This window comes from Tyto alba, unplaced genomic scaffold, assembly GCF_018691265.1.
Source record: "Tyto alba isolate M040663 unplaced genomic scaffold, T.alba_DEE_v4.0 Super-Scaffold_2, whole genome shotgun sequence".
Lineage (NCBI taxonomy): Eukaryota > Metazoa > Chordata > Aves > Strigiformes > Tytonidae > Tyto > Tyto alba.
The window spans coordinates 12524909-12543068 of record NW_024881282.1 but is presented as its reverse complement, the minus strand read 5'-3'; the positions used below and the strand labels follow the sequence as shown (position 1 = coordinate 12543068).

At 45.3% G+C, this 18160-nt stretch overlaps 1 protein-coding gene across 1 annotated transcript in view; it reads left to right on the top strand.

Moving 5' to 3' along the window:
- Positions 1-16117, top strand: part of MAML2 (mastermind like transcriptional coactivator 2) — a 218847-nt gene extending 202730 nt beyond the window's left edge. Inside the window, exons 3-5 of the mRNA XM_042792595.1 lie at positions 3463-3666; positions 5743-5854; positions 11370-16117. Coding sequence (XP_042648529.1) covers positions 3463-3666; positions 5743-5854; positions 11370-12349 — 1296 coding nt within the window. The 3' untranslated portion in view covers positions 12350-16117. The remainder of the gene's footprint in view (positions 1-3462; positions 3667-5742; positions 5855-11369) is intronic.
- The last annotated feature ends 2043 nt before the right edge of the window (positions 16118-18160 follow it).

Here is an 18160-nt window from a genome sequence, read left to right as displayed (position 1 = left end):
GTCTTAAATGTTTTGATTTACTGCTAATTTAAACATTTGAGTATAATGTTCTTTGTGATGCTTATGAACAAAACCCCCGTTGTGCTACCAGGTCTGAGGAGCTGTCACCGACTCTGCCTCTCTTTCTGCTTCTAAAAGTTTTTGTATCTCACTATAACATCAGAGAACAGGGTGCAATGTGCCTGCTTTGCACCTAGAGCATAGCTGTGCCGGTGTTTCGGCACCATCAGAGCAGACAGGGGTTTGTGATGCTTGGTGAACACTAGCTTCAGCCCTGGGCTGCTGCCCCTGCCCCAGCTGGCACCGGGTACGGCCCTGCAAGGGCTGCAGCTCATCTGCAGGGCTGGAGGGATGTGGCATTCATGAGTGGAGCCAGCAAGTAGAGCAGGAGTTGGGGGCAAACCCAGACAAACATGGGTACCTGTTGGAGGTGTGATGCTTCCAGCCCGTCCCTGACACCTGGCTGGCTGCAGGGATGTGCTCCCGCTCACGTCACCTCCTTGAAGGCAAAGTAGAAATAAGGTTACCTTCCCCATGCAGGGAAACAACATGGTGTCACAGTGCAGGCAAGCACATGGGGGTCCCCGGGTGGAGGGATGCGGGGATGCCCCCGCAGCCTGCTGGGCAGGGACACCCCTGGGTGAGAGAACACACGTGTCCCACCCCAGGCTTTCTCTGGTCAGGGGTTTCTAAACTTAAAGTGCATGAACCGCAGTCATGGGAAGCCAGGAGTGAAGTTCAAAAGGCCACCAACAGCTTTAGATGTGTGGAGTTGTAGTAAAGCTGCTGCAGGAAAGCCAAGCTTAGAGCAGGATGAAACAGTTCAATGAAAGCAGGGTAGCTCCAACTGAAATCTGCCCTTCCTTGGTGGGAATGTCAGAAAGTGTGCTTTGTCCAAGCGCGGGGGCAGAGTCCCACGTCCCTGGCAGTGGTGTAGGCCTTCTGCCTTCTGATTTGCAGCGATGCAAGCACAGGGTGAGAGTAAGGCTTGATACCACTGGTTCATGAAGGGTCAAACTGCTGCACAGCTAATCCCCTGATTTATTAGGAAATTGTTCTTCCTTCTCCCATTGCACCGCTACTGATGGAAGATCAGCAGGCAGGAAAAGTAACACATCGTAGATTCATAGGCTCACACGGACATTACATGAACAGCAGAGAAAGGACCAAATGCAAAAAAACCCAAACTGGCTTCAAGTTGATGATTTATGCTGTTTTCTCAGGGCCTGTTTGCCAAGCAGCTGGTGTTTTGTGCCAATTGCTATTACAGAAGAGCTTTCTTTCATAGGTATCGTGAATGGACACTACACGGTTTATCTTAAAACAAAATCCCTCCCCACAGCTCATATGGGCTGGCAGGGGATGAGGGAGAGAAAAAGTTGGGCTTTGTTGGTTTTTTTTTTTATGCAGGACTATGAAAGCACATTTGGGGGAGCCTGCATTATCTGTGCAAAAACATAACAGATGAATTCTATTAATGGATGTAACATGTGGCTGGGTTCAAGCTAGAGTTGTCATTTGAATATAGAAGTCAAAGCCAATTTATTGTAACATATTTTTCTTTTCAAAATATTTTAAGAAAGACAAAAAAGTTTGTGCAACAACTTGGCAAAAAGGTCTGTTGAGAGGAGGCATTTTCTATCTTGCAGCTAACATAAGGGCTGAAAAATGTGGCAGTGCTGAGCAATCTTGGATTTCTTCTAGAACTAAAAGAAAGTGTGCGGGATATAATTGTGTAAGAGCCCAATAAATTTTGAAGGGTGGGTTTGTAACACTGCCTTGGGGGCTGCAGGTGGCTCCAGAAGAAAGTCATGGTTTTTATATCAGTAACAGTCATCAAATACTTTATCTAGCTAGCTACGCATTCATGTGGCCCCATCTAAAAGCCACAGAATTATTTTAAAATAGAAATACCCATAACAAGCATTGTGTTTCTTCCATGCCAGATGGTGGAAAGATAAGTTGGATTAGTCTGTAGTGTGTGTGTGTGTTATTGGGGGGGGGTGGGGTGCAAAAACTAAGGCAGAGAAATGAGCTTTCCTGGAGTTTGCAAAGCGATGAGCATCAGTGCTCCGTGGTCTTCCGGGCATGGGTAGGCTATGCCTGGCCAGTCCTTGTTTCACTGTTGCTCAGTCCATATTTCCCTAGATGCCATGGGAGGCAATGGCCATGGAGCAGAGTTTTACCTAGGTAGTAGACCAGACCCTGGCACTACACCTCGGTATTGAGAGAACCACTGCATAACAGGGCTCCGGCTGGGGATTCCTATGTTGCAGGGCAAAAATCCTGCTGCATATGAGGTTATACAGAATTATGTGGTTAGGTTCCTATGGTGAATTGCAACAAAATGGAGTCAGAGAACTGATGTTTCTCATTACTTTTGTGACCTCTCAAGTATAATCTATTTTCTTTGTAGCTGGGTGGCTAAGGAGTACCTTACTATCAAGCGATCCAACATAGGCTGAGTATTTTTGTGTGTGGACTGAGAAAGCTATTTCCTACATTTACTAAAGGCCCATGTACCAAACACTGGTGGAACAAGTATACAGAAAACATATTGTTGCCAAGAGAAACCATGGCTAGAAGAAAACAAGCAGCATATTGTTATCCCATGTTCATTCTCATCCTGTATGTGCATGTTTTGAGACCCCATGTACCTTCCCCATTGCCTTCTGAGAAGACTTTTGCCATCCCTTCCTCACGAAGCTGCACACAGGGAAGAGGAAGTGGATCTAGATCCCCAATGCAAAGACTGGGAAGACCCTAAAACGTTCTTCAAAGTCTTACACATTTGTTTTACCAAGGAAGTTGATAAAGTCTAAGCATGTTTAATCCTGCAGCTAATGGGAGTCAAACAGCAATCTTTCATGGACTGATCTTGTCAGGGAAGTGATGGGATGAATGTAATCATCTAAGCAATGAACAGTCTAAGCTTATGCTTAATTTGAGGCATATGAATATTGTCAGTGGTTTTATTTGCAAGATAAGCTAAGGTGCTTTCATTCGCCCCACTGCATAGTAACAATTTACCGCTTCTGTATTTTCTAAGAATAGATGCCACTTCTAGCAATGATTCTGTAACTTCTTGCTGCTGCTCGCCAGATGGTAGGAACCAGCAGAGGCCGGGATGTTCCCTTGTGGTCAAACAAACTGCCATACGGCCCGATGCAAGTTTCCTGAAAGATCCTCAGGACGGCTCCGTTACTTCTGTTAATGTTTCCCAAGCTCCTGGTACAACATTGAGGTTTTCCACTGGAACCACCTGGCACATGTTCAGTCTTCCATAAGCAATGAAGTTACTCAATCCCCTTCTTACTTTGACAAAGCCTTTGTATTGGTCACTTGTCCTGAGAGTCTGTGGGCTGTGGCCTGTACTTGAGCTAATTGCATAAAAAGGATTATTTCCTTTTCTTGATGCTTGTTATTATTTTCATCCTTCACAAGCCATTTCTTCTGTTTCAGGATCAACACTCTGTGGTAGGCCAGGGAGCTGGCCCCACTCCAAGCTCCAGTTCTTGCTCAAATCCAAACACTGGAAGTGGTTACATGAACTCATCCCAGCAATCAATGTTGAATCAGCAACTGATGGAAAAGAAACAGGCTCTGCAACGGCAAATGATGGAGCAAAAACAACTCCTTCTACAGCAGCAGATGTTGGCAGAAGCCGTAAGTTTTCTAATTCCTTATTTTACATGGAAAAAATTATCATAGAAACAATAGAAAAGAAAACTAAGATATGAGGAAGAGAGCCCCCAAAACTTTGAGGTCATTTTGGCAATGCCTAGACCTTCTAGAGTGTGCCTTATATTTTTCAGCACTTTGCTAAGCCCTTTTGAAACCTTCTTCAGTTTATAGGAAACAACTCAAGTATCCAAGCTACTGTGGTTTCATTATGAGAACAGTCTAAGCCTATGCTTAATTTGAGGCATGTGAATTTTGTCAGTGGTTTTCTTTGCAAGAAAAGCTAAGGTACATTGCTATGCTACTTTGACCACAGAAGAAAGTTGACTTCCAGGCTCTGCAACCTGGACAGCATGGTATGAAGTGCCTTTGTGTAAACAAGGGCCAGGTACATCAATTTTAGTGTTCAACACAAGTTTGTGTGCTTGGCTGGGATCATACGAGTCCTCCTTTCTCTGTTTTTCTTTCTGTATTTCCAGTTATTTGTAGCCAGTTCTTCCTCCCTTGGTATCTGAGAGACCAATTGGGAGTTTCTGGTCATTTTATGAGGCTAGGGGAATATTTGTGGTCTTGTTGGCTGTGATAAGTGCTAGAACCCACTAGTTTAGTTCCATTAAACTGGCATTGCTATTGATATTACATGAACTGAGTCAACTGAAGGTGCTTCGTGGCCCATCACCCACAGCCAGTTTAACAGCGGGGAGTCCCACCTGCCCAGAGCAGTAACACATGCCCTCTGCATCCTCATATTCACCGTTCCTTGGTAGTCCTGCTTGCCAAAACACAGAGAAGAGAGATATCCTAGAAGAGGAGCTGAGCTTGGCATGTCCTTGAGGCAGGCAGAAAGAAACATGGTGCCCTGCAGCAACTAGGGAAGGGCTGCAGGGAGGATGCTGGGGAAGGATGGAGGTGACACCACCACCAGCTTTGCTTCCCCCAGACTGCAATGACAGCAGACCCCAAGCCTGTGGATTATTTACCTCAACCTTCATCTCTCAGCCTACAGGGCAGACCCATTCATTCTGGCCTGACATTTTGAATCCGAAACTCTTTTCTCTATAAAGATGTAGACTCAGAAATACTGACACATTTAGTGAACCCCATTCAGTAATTAAAGAACAACACAGGAGTGGAAAAGCATTCATGTTTTTGTGGGAATGTTTTCAAAACAGAAATTATTCAGTTTTTTGCAGAGAATATCTTTTTGCTTGCAAAGTTATTTCCATTTCAGAAATACAATTAGAAAGCTTGAGTTTGAAATTGAGGATTTCATTTGTACTACAGGGGAAATAATTGTTGACTTTTAAATTTATGCAGAAGAAAACTGACGTTGCAAGTCAGCTTTACATGCTACAGTTTTCTGTCAGAATTTTTAGCAGAACAAAAAGTTAATTGTTCAAATAGCTCTTTTTAAAAATAAATAAAACAGAAATTAAAATCACTCTACAGAATGTGGGGTTATTATCAACTTGCCTTTGCTTTTGTATCATGTACCCAGATGTACACACAAAGCCTGCCTATGGTTCTTACATGTATTGCAGGAATTTCTTGGCAGTTAACTTGTCTTTCTTCTTCACAAGGGTTCAGGTCGAGCAGTATGTTAAAATGAGCCTTATAAGTCTTAATCATACCCCTCACTCCCAGAGTGCATTACAGAAATGTCTAAACACCGCAAGAAGGGCTCTTCTCCCAGTGTTTTAAAGTGCTCCTGGCAGGAGGAAAAAAAAAAAAAAAAACAGATTGTTCATAAGAAGTGACAGTGCAGACATCGGAAGACACTTTGTACTGCAGTCCAGATGTGGCCAATGTTCTCAAAGTCTCAGTGGTTTTAAGGAAAGTTAAGATAGACACAAACACAATAGAACCAGCAGAAAGGTTTCCATACAGACTTCAGTAGGTGATGGCACAGGTTCACAGATGCCTCTCTTGTGGACCAGACAGAGTGAAAGGAAGGAACATTTCAGCTTTGTGCATACTGGGGAAAGAAAGAGGTGGGCTAAACACAGAGCTAGGAAAGCATAAAGAAAAGCAAAATAATATTTTTCTACTCTAATCCTCTAGGAGAAAATAACTCCACAAGATCAGCTGAACAGACACTTGACACGACCACCACCAGATTATAAAGACCAAAGAAGGAACGTGGTCAACATGCAACAAGCAAACCAATATCCTGGTAAGTGGCCATGGGCTAAATGAAACTGTTCCCTTCCTTCCAGCTGGAAGACCATCCAGAAAATCCATGCATGCACTGATGACTGGGGCCTGATTTTCTGGGTATCCACTTACATCACTGCAGAGGCAGTAGGTGGTGGCTGCTGCTCTCCTGTAATATTTATCTTACTGTCCCCCACCGCTGAGAAGTGCTGATGTATGATCTGGAGAACCAGCTGGTGGTTCATCCAGGCTGATGCTGCACCTCTCAGACATGGGGGAGGAGGGAGTGATACCCCTCCCATTAGCACTACCTGGGGCAGGTGGTCAACCAGATACTTGATATAGAGGTGTCCTCTTGACTGTGCAACCTCACTCCATCCAAATGCTTCTGTCATGTACATGGTCCATCTAGCTTCAGAGACTGAGATAAGAACCACCCCTCCCTTTGAACAGCAGTTCAAGTACAGTGTGAGGACCCTCATACTGACTTTTAAGTACCTCTCATGACACCATCATGGGCAGCCAGAACTGCCATCTGAACTTTTGGTCTGTTTAATATACCATGGTCATGGCCTCTCTGCTGCTCTACAAGCAGCGTTTCAATAGATCAGTCAAACAGTAGGGTAAAAGCCCCTGCTTTCTGCCCGAACAGCCTAGGGCAGAAAATGCTAGTCCTTTGTTTCAGCTCTTGTAACCTCACCTCCTTGGAGAGTCTAGTTTTGGGAGCACAGGACTGCCTGTTTGGCTTTTCATGCTGTTTACCTTGCTCATTAGCTGGAGGCTACTCTGAGAGAAAAGACAGAATAAGGAAAAGATGCTGGAGAGAGAGGGTGGGGGGACATGCAGCAGATGCGATCAAAGAAAGTTCTTTGTCCTGCAAAGTGTCTGGGCATATATGTATAAAAAAGATCCTTTGCTTTCTAGTTTACCTTTGTATACAGCACATTGAGGAAAAAAAGATTCTTTGTTTTGTTTGATTTTCTGTAACTGTTGGCTCTGCAGATTCAGCCAGGGATCTCAGCCTTTCCTTCCTACCTGTCCTTTGTAGCAAAATTTTTTCAGCCTCTATTATGATTTTAACAAGTTCCCAAGTGCAGCTCGCTCTCATGCTACCCCTCTGCCCAACCTGCTGGCCATGGCACCAGCAGCCCAGCTAGGCGGGAAGGGCCAGGTTGGGCTGCTCAGGCAGTGTTCATGCACTCCTTTGCTCTGTTTGCAAGTTTCAGCAGTGATAAGCTTGCTGCAGCCTGAAAACTGCTGCTTTCCAATGGGCCTGTTTATCATCTTCGGTAAATTTGCACAAGCATCACTGATGCCAGCGTAATAACCCATGGTGAGGGCAGTGCCACAGGGCAGAGAGAGCCCTGCTTGCTGGCTTCATGCCTCCTGTGCTCGTAAAACAAATACTTTGGCAACCCTGGCAGTTTTCTGGGGAATCCTGTGATTTGGTGTGTTGTTTAAAGGCTCATTCCTGGAATCAAATGATTAACTGAGACTCTTGGCTTTTACTTAAAACCAATCCATTTCTAGCCCAAAAAAGAAAATGGAAATGACTGCAGCCACATCTGTGAAAGGCTCCAAAATAAGTAGATCACCATTGTTATGTGGCTCTTCTTGTTCTAAATCTGATGGACTCTTTGCCAATCTTGTGGTATTTGGAATCCCATCTCCTGGGTTTGAAACATGTGGGATTGGCAGCACTTGGCCATTCAAAACTCAGGTCCCTGCTGAGTGAGCCCAGGGAGGAAAGCAGCTTTTCTGGCGAGCCTGGGAGAAAGGGCTGTGCTGGGAGCTTGCAGCAAAGCTACCAGATGGAGCAATTAGGAAACTCTTGCATAAGGGGGTAACAGCAGGGAATCTGTTCCCTTTTTCCGGGAATAGCTTTGCTCAGGTCAGGGAAGAAGAAACAAAAAGTTAAATCAAATAACATAAGGGCTTGGAGACTCTTGGTTAAGCATTTATTCCTCTGTGCTTTTCCCCATAGTGCCATGTCACGGCAAGAAACCCCCAAGTCAAGAGCAGGTGAATCAGGCAGTGAAGGCGTTTCTCTGAATTGCCGTAGCCTGGGGTGCCCAGCTGCTGTACACAGCGCTGCTGAAGACATTTCTTCCCATCTGGAAGAAATCAGAATGGAAAATATTTGTGTTAAAAATAAAAGGATAAAAATAGCAATACAAAGAAAGAGGAAGCTTCGTCTTTTGCACAAGTACAACCCATGTCCTGACCACTTGTGCTCTTGAAAGAGCATGGCATTTGCAGAGGCGGTGTGATGGTAGCCCTGAGGACTGTTCAACAGCAGACAGGGTCACCCCGGGAGGGGCTTCATCCCAGTAGCAAGTGAAGTGACTCTACAAACTTGTAGTTCAGCTGAAGGGAGAGAACCAGATCCCCCCAGCTGGCTGTTCCAGGTCTTTTGAAATGCCACTGATTTCTGTGCCTTTCCTCCTCCTTAGTTCCAGCATAAGGAAGCAAAGACTCAGGGCTCCCATCTCTATCACCCCTGCAAAAGGATGTTAGAGTATTTCCAAAAAGCACTGAGCAATGCACAGCCCACTAGCAAAGCCAAAGACAGGGCTCATCATGAAGGTGCCTGCTGAGTACTGATTTTCTCCTCTTCATTTCTAGAGCTAAATTCAGTTAGGGGGCTCCCTGGGAGGACATGAGGGAGAATCTGATTATCCCTGTGGGGGTAAAACCAGGTGGACCCCTCTTAGCACCTCCTGTCCCAGGGACTGCCCAGCTCAGGGACTGAATTTAGGTGCTTGAGTTAGGACAGCGTAATTGTTAGGACAATTAAATTCTCTGTAGTCAAGTGTCTTCTGCTTAGAGTCAATTTGTGGGAAAGCCTGCCTTCCAGGATAAGGTAGCTTCTTAATTTAGGTATCTATGTTTATATTCATTTGGAACAAGCAACCCTGGTTGTGGAGTCACATTCAGTGTTAATAATGATTTGGGAAGAGATTATTATTTAAGTAAAAAAAAAAGAATCTTTTGCATCTATTACTAAATGGAAATAGCATATGTATAAAAATAATGCAGAAAAGGCAGAAATATATGATAATTTTTTCTTCTGTTCCAGTCTGAGGGAACTGAACATCATTATGGTGAAATTTCAACAGGAACAGTATATCAGTATATTAAACAGCTGTTCCTAAACATAGCCTTTTTAAATATGTATGCACAAGATTTGTCTTCAAGAGTTTTAAACTGCTGGCTGAGAGGTTCTCCAAATTCTTAATGTCACTTTTTATTTAGTCTTGAAACTCCAAGGAAGACTGCTATTTCCATGACAAAAATTAGAAAAGTAAGTAGGTAATTGCAGCCCTAGTGACCTAATGCAGAGCTCATAAAAAATCCTGGGGAGCTGATACAGCCTGAATAATAAAGAATTTAGGAAGGGAATATAATTAATGTCAAGCAACATGGGCTGATATAAAAGAATCTTTTCAAACTAGCATGGTATTTTTTTCAGTGAAACCACAACTTTAGTTGATAAAGGTAATAGTTGTTCAGGTAGTGTCCTTTAAAGTATCTGACTTCATACTGCCTATTTTGGTTAGGAAACCAGAGTGATACAAAAATAACGTAGCACATAAGGAAATGGCTTTGTGTTTGCAACCAAAAGGACAAACATAGTCTGAGATGATGCTCAACAAGAAAAAAAGAGCTTACTTTACATCCATGTTGGGGATGTGCAAGAGCTATTACTCTGACCAGCTGTGATGTACAGCCTTGAAATCGAATGTTAAGAACTGTCAAGTTTTGAAAAGAGCTTAGAAGGAGCAAAGCACTGGAAAACATGCCACACACTGAGACTGATGTATTTGGAGAACACTGCAGGCATGATCACGGTCTCAAAGCACCTGTAGAGTAAGAAGGAACTGATGATGGACCAACTAATAAAATGAATAACTCCAACTAATATATAATAAGATTTGATGATGAAGTTAAAGTTACTCAAATTCAGTCTGGTTTTGTTGTATATATGAAGAATCAAACCAAGGCAGTGTCCCATGTCCAACAATTGCTACTTGATGCTACTGATGAAATAGCAAAGCTCCAGGTCTGTATGTTCATTCCTCCTCTGGGAGAGGCTCAAGGAATTCCCAAAATGCAGTCTTACCTTGGTAGCAAGCCCATTCAACACCTTTTCTCACACTTTGGAAGCCACTCAAAGTGGTAGAATTTAGCTTGTACTGTGCCATGTGGCAAAGATTTCCTCAGCTGACCCACATGTTGCGTGAAGAAACATGTCCCTTCTTTTGCCTTGAACCTGACTTCTCCTAGCTGCACTTCTTATAGGGCTTGTACTGAAAGCAACAGTAGTGAAGAGAATTAAGCTGTGGAGCAGTTGACGGTGTGCAGAGAAGGGTTCTCCACAGTGCCATCTACACTGGCTTTGTTTAGAAAACGTTTGGTCTTCTTCAGCTAATCTCTTGGGGATTAATTCAGAGCCTTGTACTGCATAAGCAGTCAGCCTACATGGCATAAATGATTTACTGTGGCCTCAAAATAGATACTATATAGCCGCAAATTTGCCACAGAAGTGAGCTTGTGTTGAGATTTGGAGGCTGAAGTGAAGAGAAACCTCTTTTCTTGTGATTCACTAGCAGATGTCAGGTACAGGAAAATCCTCCACGGGACAGAACTAGCCACAAATGGCAGATTCGTGCCAGCTCGTAACTTCTAGTTTTCTGACACACAAAAGGTGATGTTTATGCACAGCAAATGCTTGAACATCAGGTATCATGTGTGGCTCCCTCATGGGCAAATCAACTTCTGCAGGGGCAAACGGCCATAGCCTGACTGGGAATAGAGCTTAGAAGGGGCATGTGGGTGGCACTTGCCAGGCACAGCACCAAGCCATGTCCTCGTGCCTGCTCGGCCACCACACAGGAGGACGGGCAGGTCACAGATGGGGCTGAGCTGCTCTCCCAGCACCTGACTGGGAGGGAGGGTCTGAGTGCTGCAAATGTGTGAGACACAGTCTTGGCTCCTGCTATCATCCGGGACAAGCATTTCAGAAGGGATAGATATCACTGCTGTAGGTGTCTAAGAAAGGTAGAAAAGGGGCCCAATGATGGTGCCATTGTCTCTAGAGGGAGCCAGGATGAGCCATGCCCTGTAAGGAAGAAAAGTCCTTGATCTCCTCTGCCTCTGCTCACTTAGACAGGTCCTGTCCAAGGTGTCTAGTGCTTCTGTAAAAAAAAACCGAAAAGTCTTATTTCCTGCCCCGTGGTTCTGTCTGTCCTTCCCTGATCCAATATTTCTCTTACAATGAGCACCAGTTTTGGCTTACCCGTTGTCCTCTGAAGGGATGGAAGGACTACCAATGGCTTCATATAGACCAAACCACCCTTTGGATGATAGGCATCTTTAAGGACTTGAGCAAGTTCATTCAGGTCTTCTTAAGAGCAAGCTGTCTTCTTCAAGAAATTCTGCTGCTAGAAAACTGGATTTTTAACCTATTGGTATTTGAATTATACCACACATTGATGCACTCATACTTAACACTTTTGTCTTCTCCTTTCCAGGTGGTTCACCAGCTGTGAGTATGAGCTCCAACATGTCCTTATCGAACCCAATTTCAACTCATAGCATCATGCCCCAGAGCTCCAGCCTCATGTCCACCGCTGCTGGGACCCGAATGCCTTCTGTTCCTGCCGCTCGGAGTATGGGCTGCTACGGGAACCTTCCCTGCAACCAACCAAGCACATACAACGTGACTTCAGGAATGAACCAAATGCAGCCACACAGAAGCCAAAATCAAGTCCTGCCCAGTCAGAATAACCCCATGATGTCTCGACAGCAAACCATGACACAGGGGAACAACGTAGCGCCTTTTGGGACGGGGTCGGTGGTCAACTCGCAGCAAGTAAGGCCAAGCTTGAACCATGGAGCCACAGGTATCCCCACGCAAAGGCCAGCCAACGTGATGATCACGGCTACTGCCACTGCCCAGAACTGGGCCCCACAAGAAGCTGCAGTGAAGCAGCAGGATGCACTGAAACCCACAGGGGTCCGTTTCCCCACTGGCACTCCATATCCTAACCAGGCTCTGCAACGCAATGTAGGCAACCAGCATTTCCCTCAGCGTGCATTGGCACCTCCTAATCAGTTAACAGCGGGAGTCCAAATGAGGCCTCCTCTAAACCAAATGCACCAGACTCTAAATGGACAATCTGCTGGCTCACTACGAGGTCTCAGCATAAGACCTAACCAGCTGAGAGGACAGACTGTGCCTACCTTGAATCAGCCAGGAACAAGTATGACACCTCCGTCATCTCTGCCATCAACCAGTTTCACATCTACCAACCAAAACTCTCGGGCTTACCAAGGAAGTGACCATGGTAATGACCTAGCGTTTGACTTTCTGAACCAGCAAGGTGACAGTATAGGACCTGCGCTCAACAGTGACTCAGACTTTATAGATTCTTTACTGAAAACGGAACCTGGTAATGATGACTGGATGAAAGACATCAACCTCGATGAAATTTTGGGGAACCACTCGTAAGTGACAGTACCAAGGGTGAACTAGATGAAGAGGCAGTAAGGACATTAGCTTTCTCTTTAGATGCCAACAACCTGCTTTATTAATTTACACTCCAGTAACTGGGCTGTCCTTTAAAATACCATACAGGGAGACTGCCCTGTTTGAAGAGTCGCTCTAGGAACAAAACTGAGGTCTCCCCTGATGAAACAATAATGTAAATGATATTCATGCCTGCCACAAAGGAGTGGGAACGCATGAAGGGTCTGTTCCCCACACTGGCTCCCAGTGCGTTGCAAACCCATCAGTTCTCATGGGGGCTGTGTGGAAAATCATGTTTAGTTTCCCACATACGCAAGCACCAGTCAGTGATATGGGTTGTGGAACGTCATTTCTCTGAGTGCAAGTAAGAGCACAAGCGGTCTAAAACTCTTCAATCATCGTGTTCACAGCCCTTAATTTCCTTGGGACCACTCAGCCCTGACAGCATCAGGTCCTGTGTAAATCTCATTGTGTTACAAAAACTGTTTACTTCTACACAGTACAAACTCACATTTGCTTTCCTGATGATTTTGGTTTAAACCTTCTATGTTTTGTAACACACAAAAGGGTAACTTGTCTCATCCAAGGGAAGAAGGAAACAAATCATCCAGTGTGTTACTCAGTCTCTAGCAGACTCTAGCAGTCACTTTCTTCTCCCTTTCGTCAGTGCTTGCAGCAATTACCAGAGCGTGCTACTGTCCTGCCAGCAGCACAGGCATTTTGGGCATAGAGGGAAACATGAGATGAACTACACTAAAGCTCAGGACTTTGCCACCTTGCCCTACCCCAGGGACTCCAGTGACTTAATGGACAACTTAAGTGAGAAGGGGGCTCACGATTTGACCCTCACTGACTACTTTCCCGGTCCAGATTAGAGGAGGGAAAATGCATGAAGCGGCCCAGCTAAGCCACTATGCTCATTTTCATCCTAACCCACAGTCAATGTCAGGTAGTTCAGCCCAGTCCTCATCTATCGAACAGGTTTAGCCCAGCAGAAGTGTCAGCATCTCTGTCTGAGGAGAGGCTACCATTTTGATTGCACAGCATTTTGGCTCCATCCTGCTTTCCCTTTGCCATATGGGAGGATTTGAAAGAGGCCCAGTGATGGCCCAGGTCCCCACAACCTCTGTCAGGCCAAGTACAAGAGGCTCTGCCCCTGAAACTAGCGTGGAGATCATTTATAACCACCTGGATTACTCACAGTAGGAAGATACACTCAGCCACATCTGTGCTTCTGAACGAAACAGTTTTGGGGAATATTTCTGGGCACTGGACTCAGTGATCTCTTCTGGGTTTGGGGATGGCCCAGCTACCATTGCCTTGAGCCATTTCTGTGCATCACTAGGGACTTAACCTGGGGCAAGGGCCATTCCCATAGACAGTTTGACTTGGAGGCTAACAGAGCAGAGCAGTAAGGATACAAGTTGCTCCACACTGCTTGACCTCAGCACCAGGGAGTAGTCTCAACTGTGTGAAATTTTTTGCTATAGATTTGGTCAGTAAGGGCATCAGAAGGAGGTGCTATGTCACCATAAAGCAGCTCTGCAGTGAGTCAGACAGGAGGATTCATAGGTGGGAACAGATATTGCAATTCAAATGAAAATGCTGTTCTTTAAAATGATGTGGTGCGACGTGTTTCACAGCCTCCTCTGAATTAGCTAAAACTGGATGTGGCAAAGGAATACAATGCCTACGTTCACATGCCTCAGTGCCAAGAGGCATTGCTCTGCCCCATGCAAGTGCTTTATTCATCCTCGTTAGTGGCAGTGGGATGAGTAGGCTACTTGACAATAGCCTCTGCATTTATCTGACCTATTTCTCAGGAGAGGTTTTAATAAGGCTTTTCCAGTCATTTCACCCTGCCATTTCATGTGGGCACAATTTTTCATGATGTTCCAAGAAGCATCATCACACAAATAAGCACCAGCACCTCCAGGAAAGGTGTAACGTGGGCATTTAGCTAGATATGCCAGTTGATGATTCTGTTCATTCCCAGACAGGTTTTTCATAAGAGAGACAAGAAAGCCTGCTGAAGAGTCCCTTCTGCCCCAGCTGGTGATTGTTGCACACCCCTGCATTGTGTAACATAGTGGCTCTGTTGCCCAAAAAGCTTCCTCTTCTTCCCAGTTTTGACTGGAGTGCATGTGGTCCCTTTGATATGCCAGTGCAAATTTTTCCAAGTCTTTAAAGAGCTTTTCAGCCCAGGTCACTGGCGCCCCACCTAAGTTTGGAGAGATACACATGCGGTCTAACAAATAAGTCCCTTATGAATTGTGCAAAACTAGACTGAAATAGTAGCTGCATGAGTTTAAAGTGGAGGGAAGCTCGGCTCATCTGTCTCACACACAGGCACACACCCTGTCCATGAGCAGGTCAGCAGTGACTGCTGAAGATCTGGTAGGAACAGACGACTGCGATGCCACTAACGTCGAGTCTGAGTTAGGATCATCGTGAGCAATGGGCACTGAAGTCTGGTAACTTCAACCACCCCCACATGCCACTGAAAAAGCCACCACTGGTTTCTATATTAAGACCAGATTGTTTTCCAGATCCTCAAATGATGCAAAGAAATTGTTCAGCTGAGCTGGTCCCAAGACTTCTGGATATCATCCGGTGGTGGATTCAATGCTGAGCTTTGTCCTGTTGGCCTCAGTGTGGAGTGCAGAAGACACTGGGCTGTGAGAGCCATCTCCGGGGTCAAAATTTCATCCTGTTTTAAGTAAATTCAACAAAGGTAGAGGCCATTTGCAGTCCTGTAAAGATACACCTGATGCATCTGAAATGTGAGCTTGTGAAAGACTCTTGCAACCAAAACTTGAATCCAATATCATTTCTTCAGAACACTTGTATCTGAATGGAGCTAGTGTCTTTTTTCTCTTTCTTTGCAATGGCTAAGTGCACTACCCTTATAGTCTATTTTTCATCATTGACCGGGCACTCTTCGCAGTATTGGGTTGTAAATATAAAGAATTATTTGTTTTGTAAACTTTTGTAAAAAAAAAAAAAAAAGAATAAAAAAAACACAAAAAAACAAAAAGTAATAATATTTTGGTAGGAATAATAAAAATCATATTATTTGGGTTATATTTATACATATGTGAAATAAATATACTATCAAAAAGTTGTATTTTATACAAAAAGTCAACGGTTACCTTTTGTATTCTATATACAAAGTTTTGTATGATACGATTGTTTATTTTTATCCGCAGACTTCAACTTTGGATTTTGGGGGAGGGCAGAATGGGATCATGGTAACATAGCTGGGTCTGACCCCACGCTCACTGAAACCAATGGAGTCTTTCCATTGCCTTCACAGGGCTTTGAATCAAGCCTTTAGATCACCTTCAGATATGTTTGACATCTGAAGCTCTCTGGAAACCTCAACATGAAAACATTCCAGGTTTCAAATTTTTTCCCTGAAAAAGGCTTTTATTATTATTATTATTATTATTGTTATTATTATTGTAACTCTTGGGAGGCAGGTGGGACCTATGTAACTGTCATGTCCTTGTTGCATGTATGTCTGCTTTATATTTTCCCCATATTATAAACCAGTGTTTCTCTATACAGACTGAAGGGAAAAGTTGCTGTACAGAAATGTTTGTGTTTATGCATTTTTACATGTGGCTGTATATACCTCCTAGTACTATGCAGTGACACTTATTTGACTCCATTTATTTTTCACCTAAACATGAATAGTATGTTTTTCAGTAGCTATCAAAACTCTGCCAAGTAAATCAATCAAAATTATCCCAGGTGTCTCTTTTCTTAATATGAATTTTATAATGAATGTCTGTTTAGTCAACTGAGTAAATTAAAATTACAGTGATATTTTAGGAGGGTGTGAGAAAAATGTGCAGCTGGCAGCTTCTGGGAGCTCAGTCTGCCTCTTTGCAAGAGAGCTGTGATGTTTTCCTACTGACTGAAGACATGGTTTCATTACTAGCAAGGGTTTACAAATAACGCATGGTATTTTAGCTCCCAGTGAAAGGGTTGGTGTAGTCTTGCAGCACAGCAATTTCCTCTGGGATCCTGCTAAAGTTAGAGCAGAGAACTGGGTACCCCAAGTGCTAGGTACCCCGAGAGGGCTGACCAGGTCCCCAAGCCCAGGCCCTACCCTGGATCATGCTCTGGAGATATCTGCCCCTCTCACCCCACTAGCAGAGACCCCCTAACAAGATGCCAGAAATCAGGCAACAGGCTACTCTTCCTTCCCTCCTTGCCTCATGTTCTGCCTCATTTTGGCCTAAAGAAATTCCAGCATGTACCAGATCACTTGGGTTTCACACAAGTATTCTTCCCCACTAGGTTATTTTTAGCAAGCCAGCCCTGAGAAAGTGATGCCCTGTTCCTTGAGAGGCTTTCCGTATTAGCCAGGGTCCATCTCTAGGTGGGTGGCTCTTCCCGCCCCATGAACTGAGTGGCAAGGGGTGGTGGAGGGGACACTTTGAAGGGACAAGTGTCAGCATGGCGCTGCCCGTGCTCAAATCGTGCAGATGTAGCAAACGAAAAAGGGCTCCCCACACCTTAACTGCTTCACCGCTGTTGGTGATGCTCAGGGACCACCGTGAAGCACATCCATCCTTTTAGTTACCCTCTGCTCACCTTCTCCCACAGGGTAAGCAGGGAGACCCCTTCCTTGGATTCCCCCCGCAACCCCAGCTCTGCTGGCTGCTGCCCTCCCATTTTTTTGCCAGTGCTGCTCAGTCCCTCCATTATATCTGACTCCCACCTGCAAACGGCTCCTGTGTCCTTCCCCGGCATCTGGGGTCTGCACAGGGAGGGACAGGGGAGGGATGCTGTCATGTCCCCTGTGCCCCACCACCCCAGCTGTGCCCGCGCCCCTTGTTCCGACTGGAGATGCTGAAGTGAGGTGGTGCCCAGGAGGTGTGTGGCTCTCTCCTTGCTTCAGCATCTCCAGCACACGTAGCAGATGGTGCTCCCCTTGCACATGAGGGTGGAAAATTGGGCACAGTCCCACTCATCCAAGAGTATGTCTGAAACAAACCAAGAAACTCATGCCCTAAAGGTGCCTCCTTGTCTATCCTGGCTGTAAAAGCAGAAGACAGGGCAGATGGGATGGAGGAGCCTCAGGCAGGGCTGCTGCCCGCCTGAAGAAGCCAAATCTATATCAGCGAGATGAAAAATAGCCAGGGACCTCTCCCAGGCCCTAGGGCACAGTTGTCTGTGCCATCAGGCTGTGAGGGTCCCTGGTAGCGCTTGGGTGCAATGACTGCCCTCCCCAACAGGTCCCACAACCAAGAGCCATTCCCACTTTGGATGCAGGGCAAGAGGGGTAAGAAGATAGAATAACATGGACACAAGTCACCCTGTGCCACATGGTCTCCATGCCAGAAAATGTCCCCAGCCTTGTCTCCTGTGCTCAGGGAGATGTAGCCAGCGAGACCACATGGAGGGGGTGGTTGACAGGGGTGGCAGTGAGCATTCTCCCTGCCTGGCTGGACGCAGCACAGCAGGAACTGCACCAGATCTAGCCGAGGGCTTACCTTTCCCACTGCATCTGAATCACTTGGCGGGAAGCGCTACCAGCTCAGACCAGCACACAGCCAAGAGCTGCTCACTCCCACAGCGGCACGGCAGTCCGGCAGCTCCGGGAACCAGGGGTGACAAAGAGAGGATCCTGCCGCAATAAAAGTTTAGACCATGGTAAAAGATTACATCACTCTAATTTTTAAATTAGGCATTCTGGGTCATGCAGACCACTTTGTCAGAGCTCCTTTAATAGGATTCCAAATCATATCCCATGTTTCCATTTAAATCAAATGCGAGATG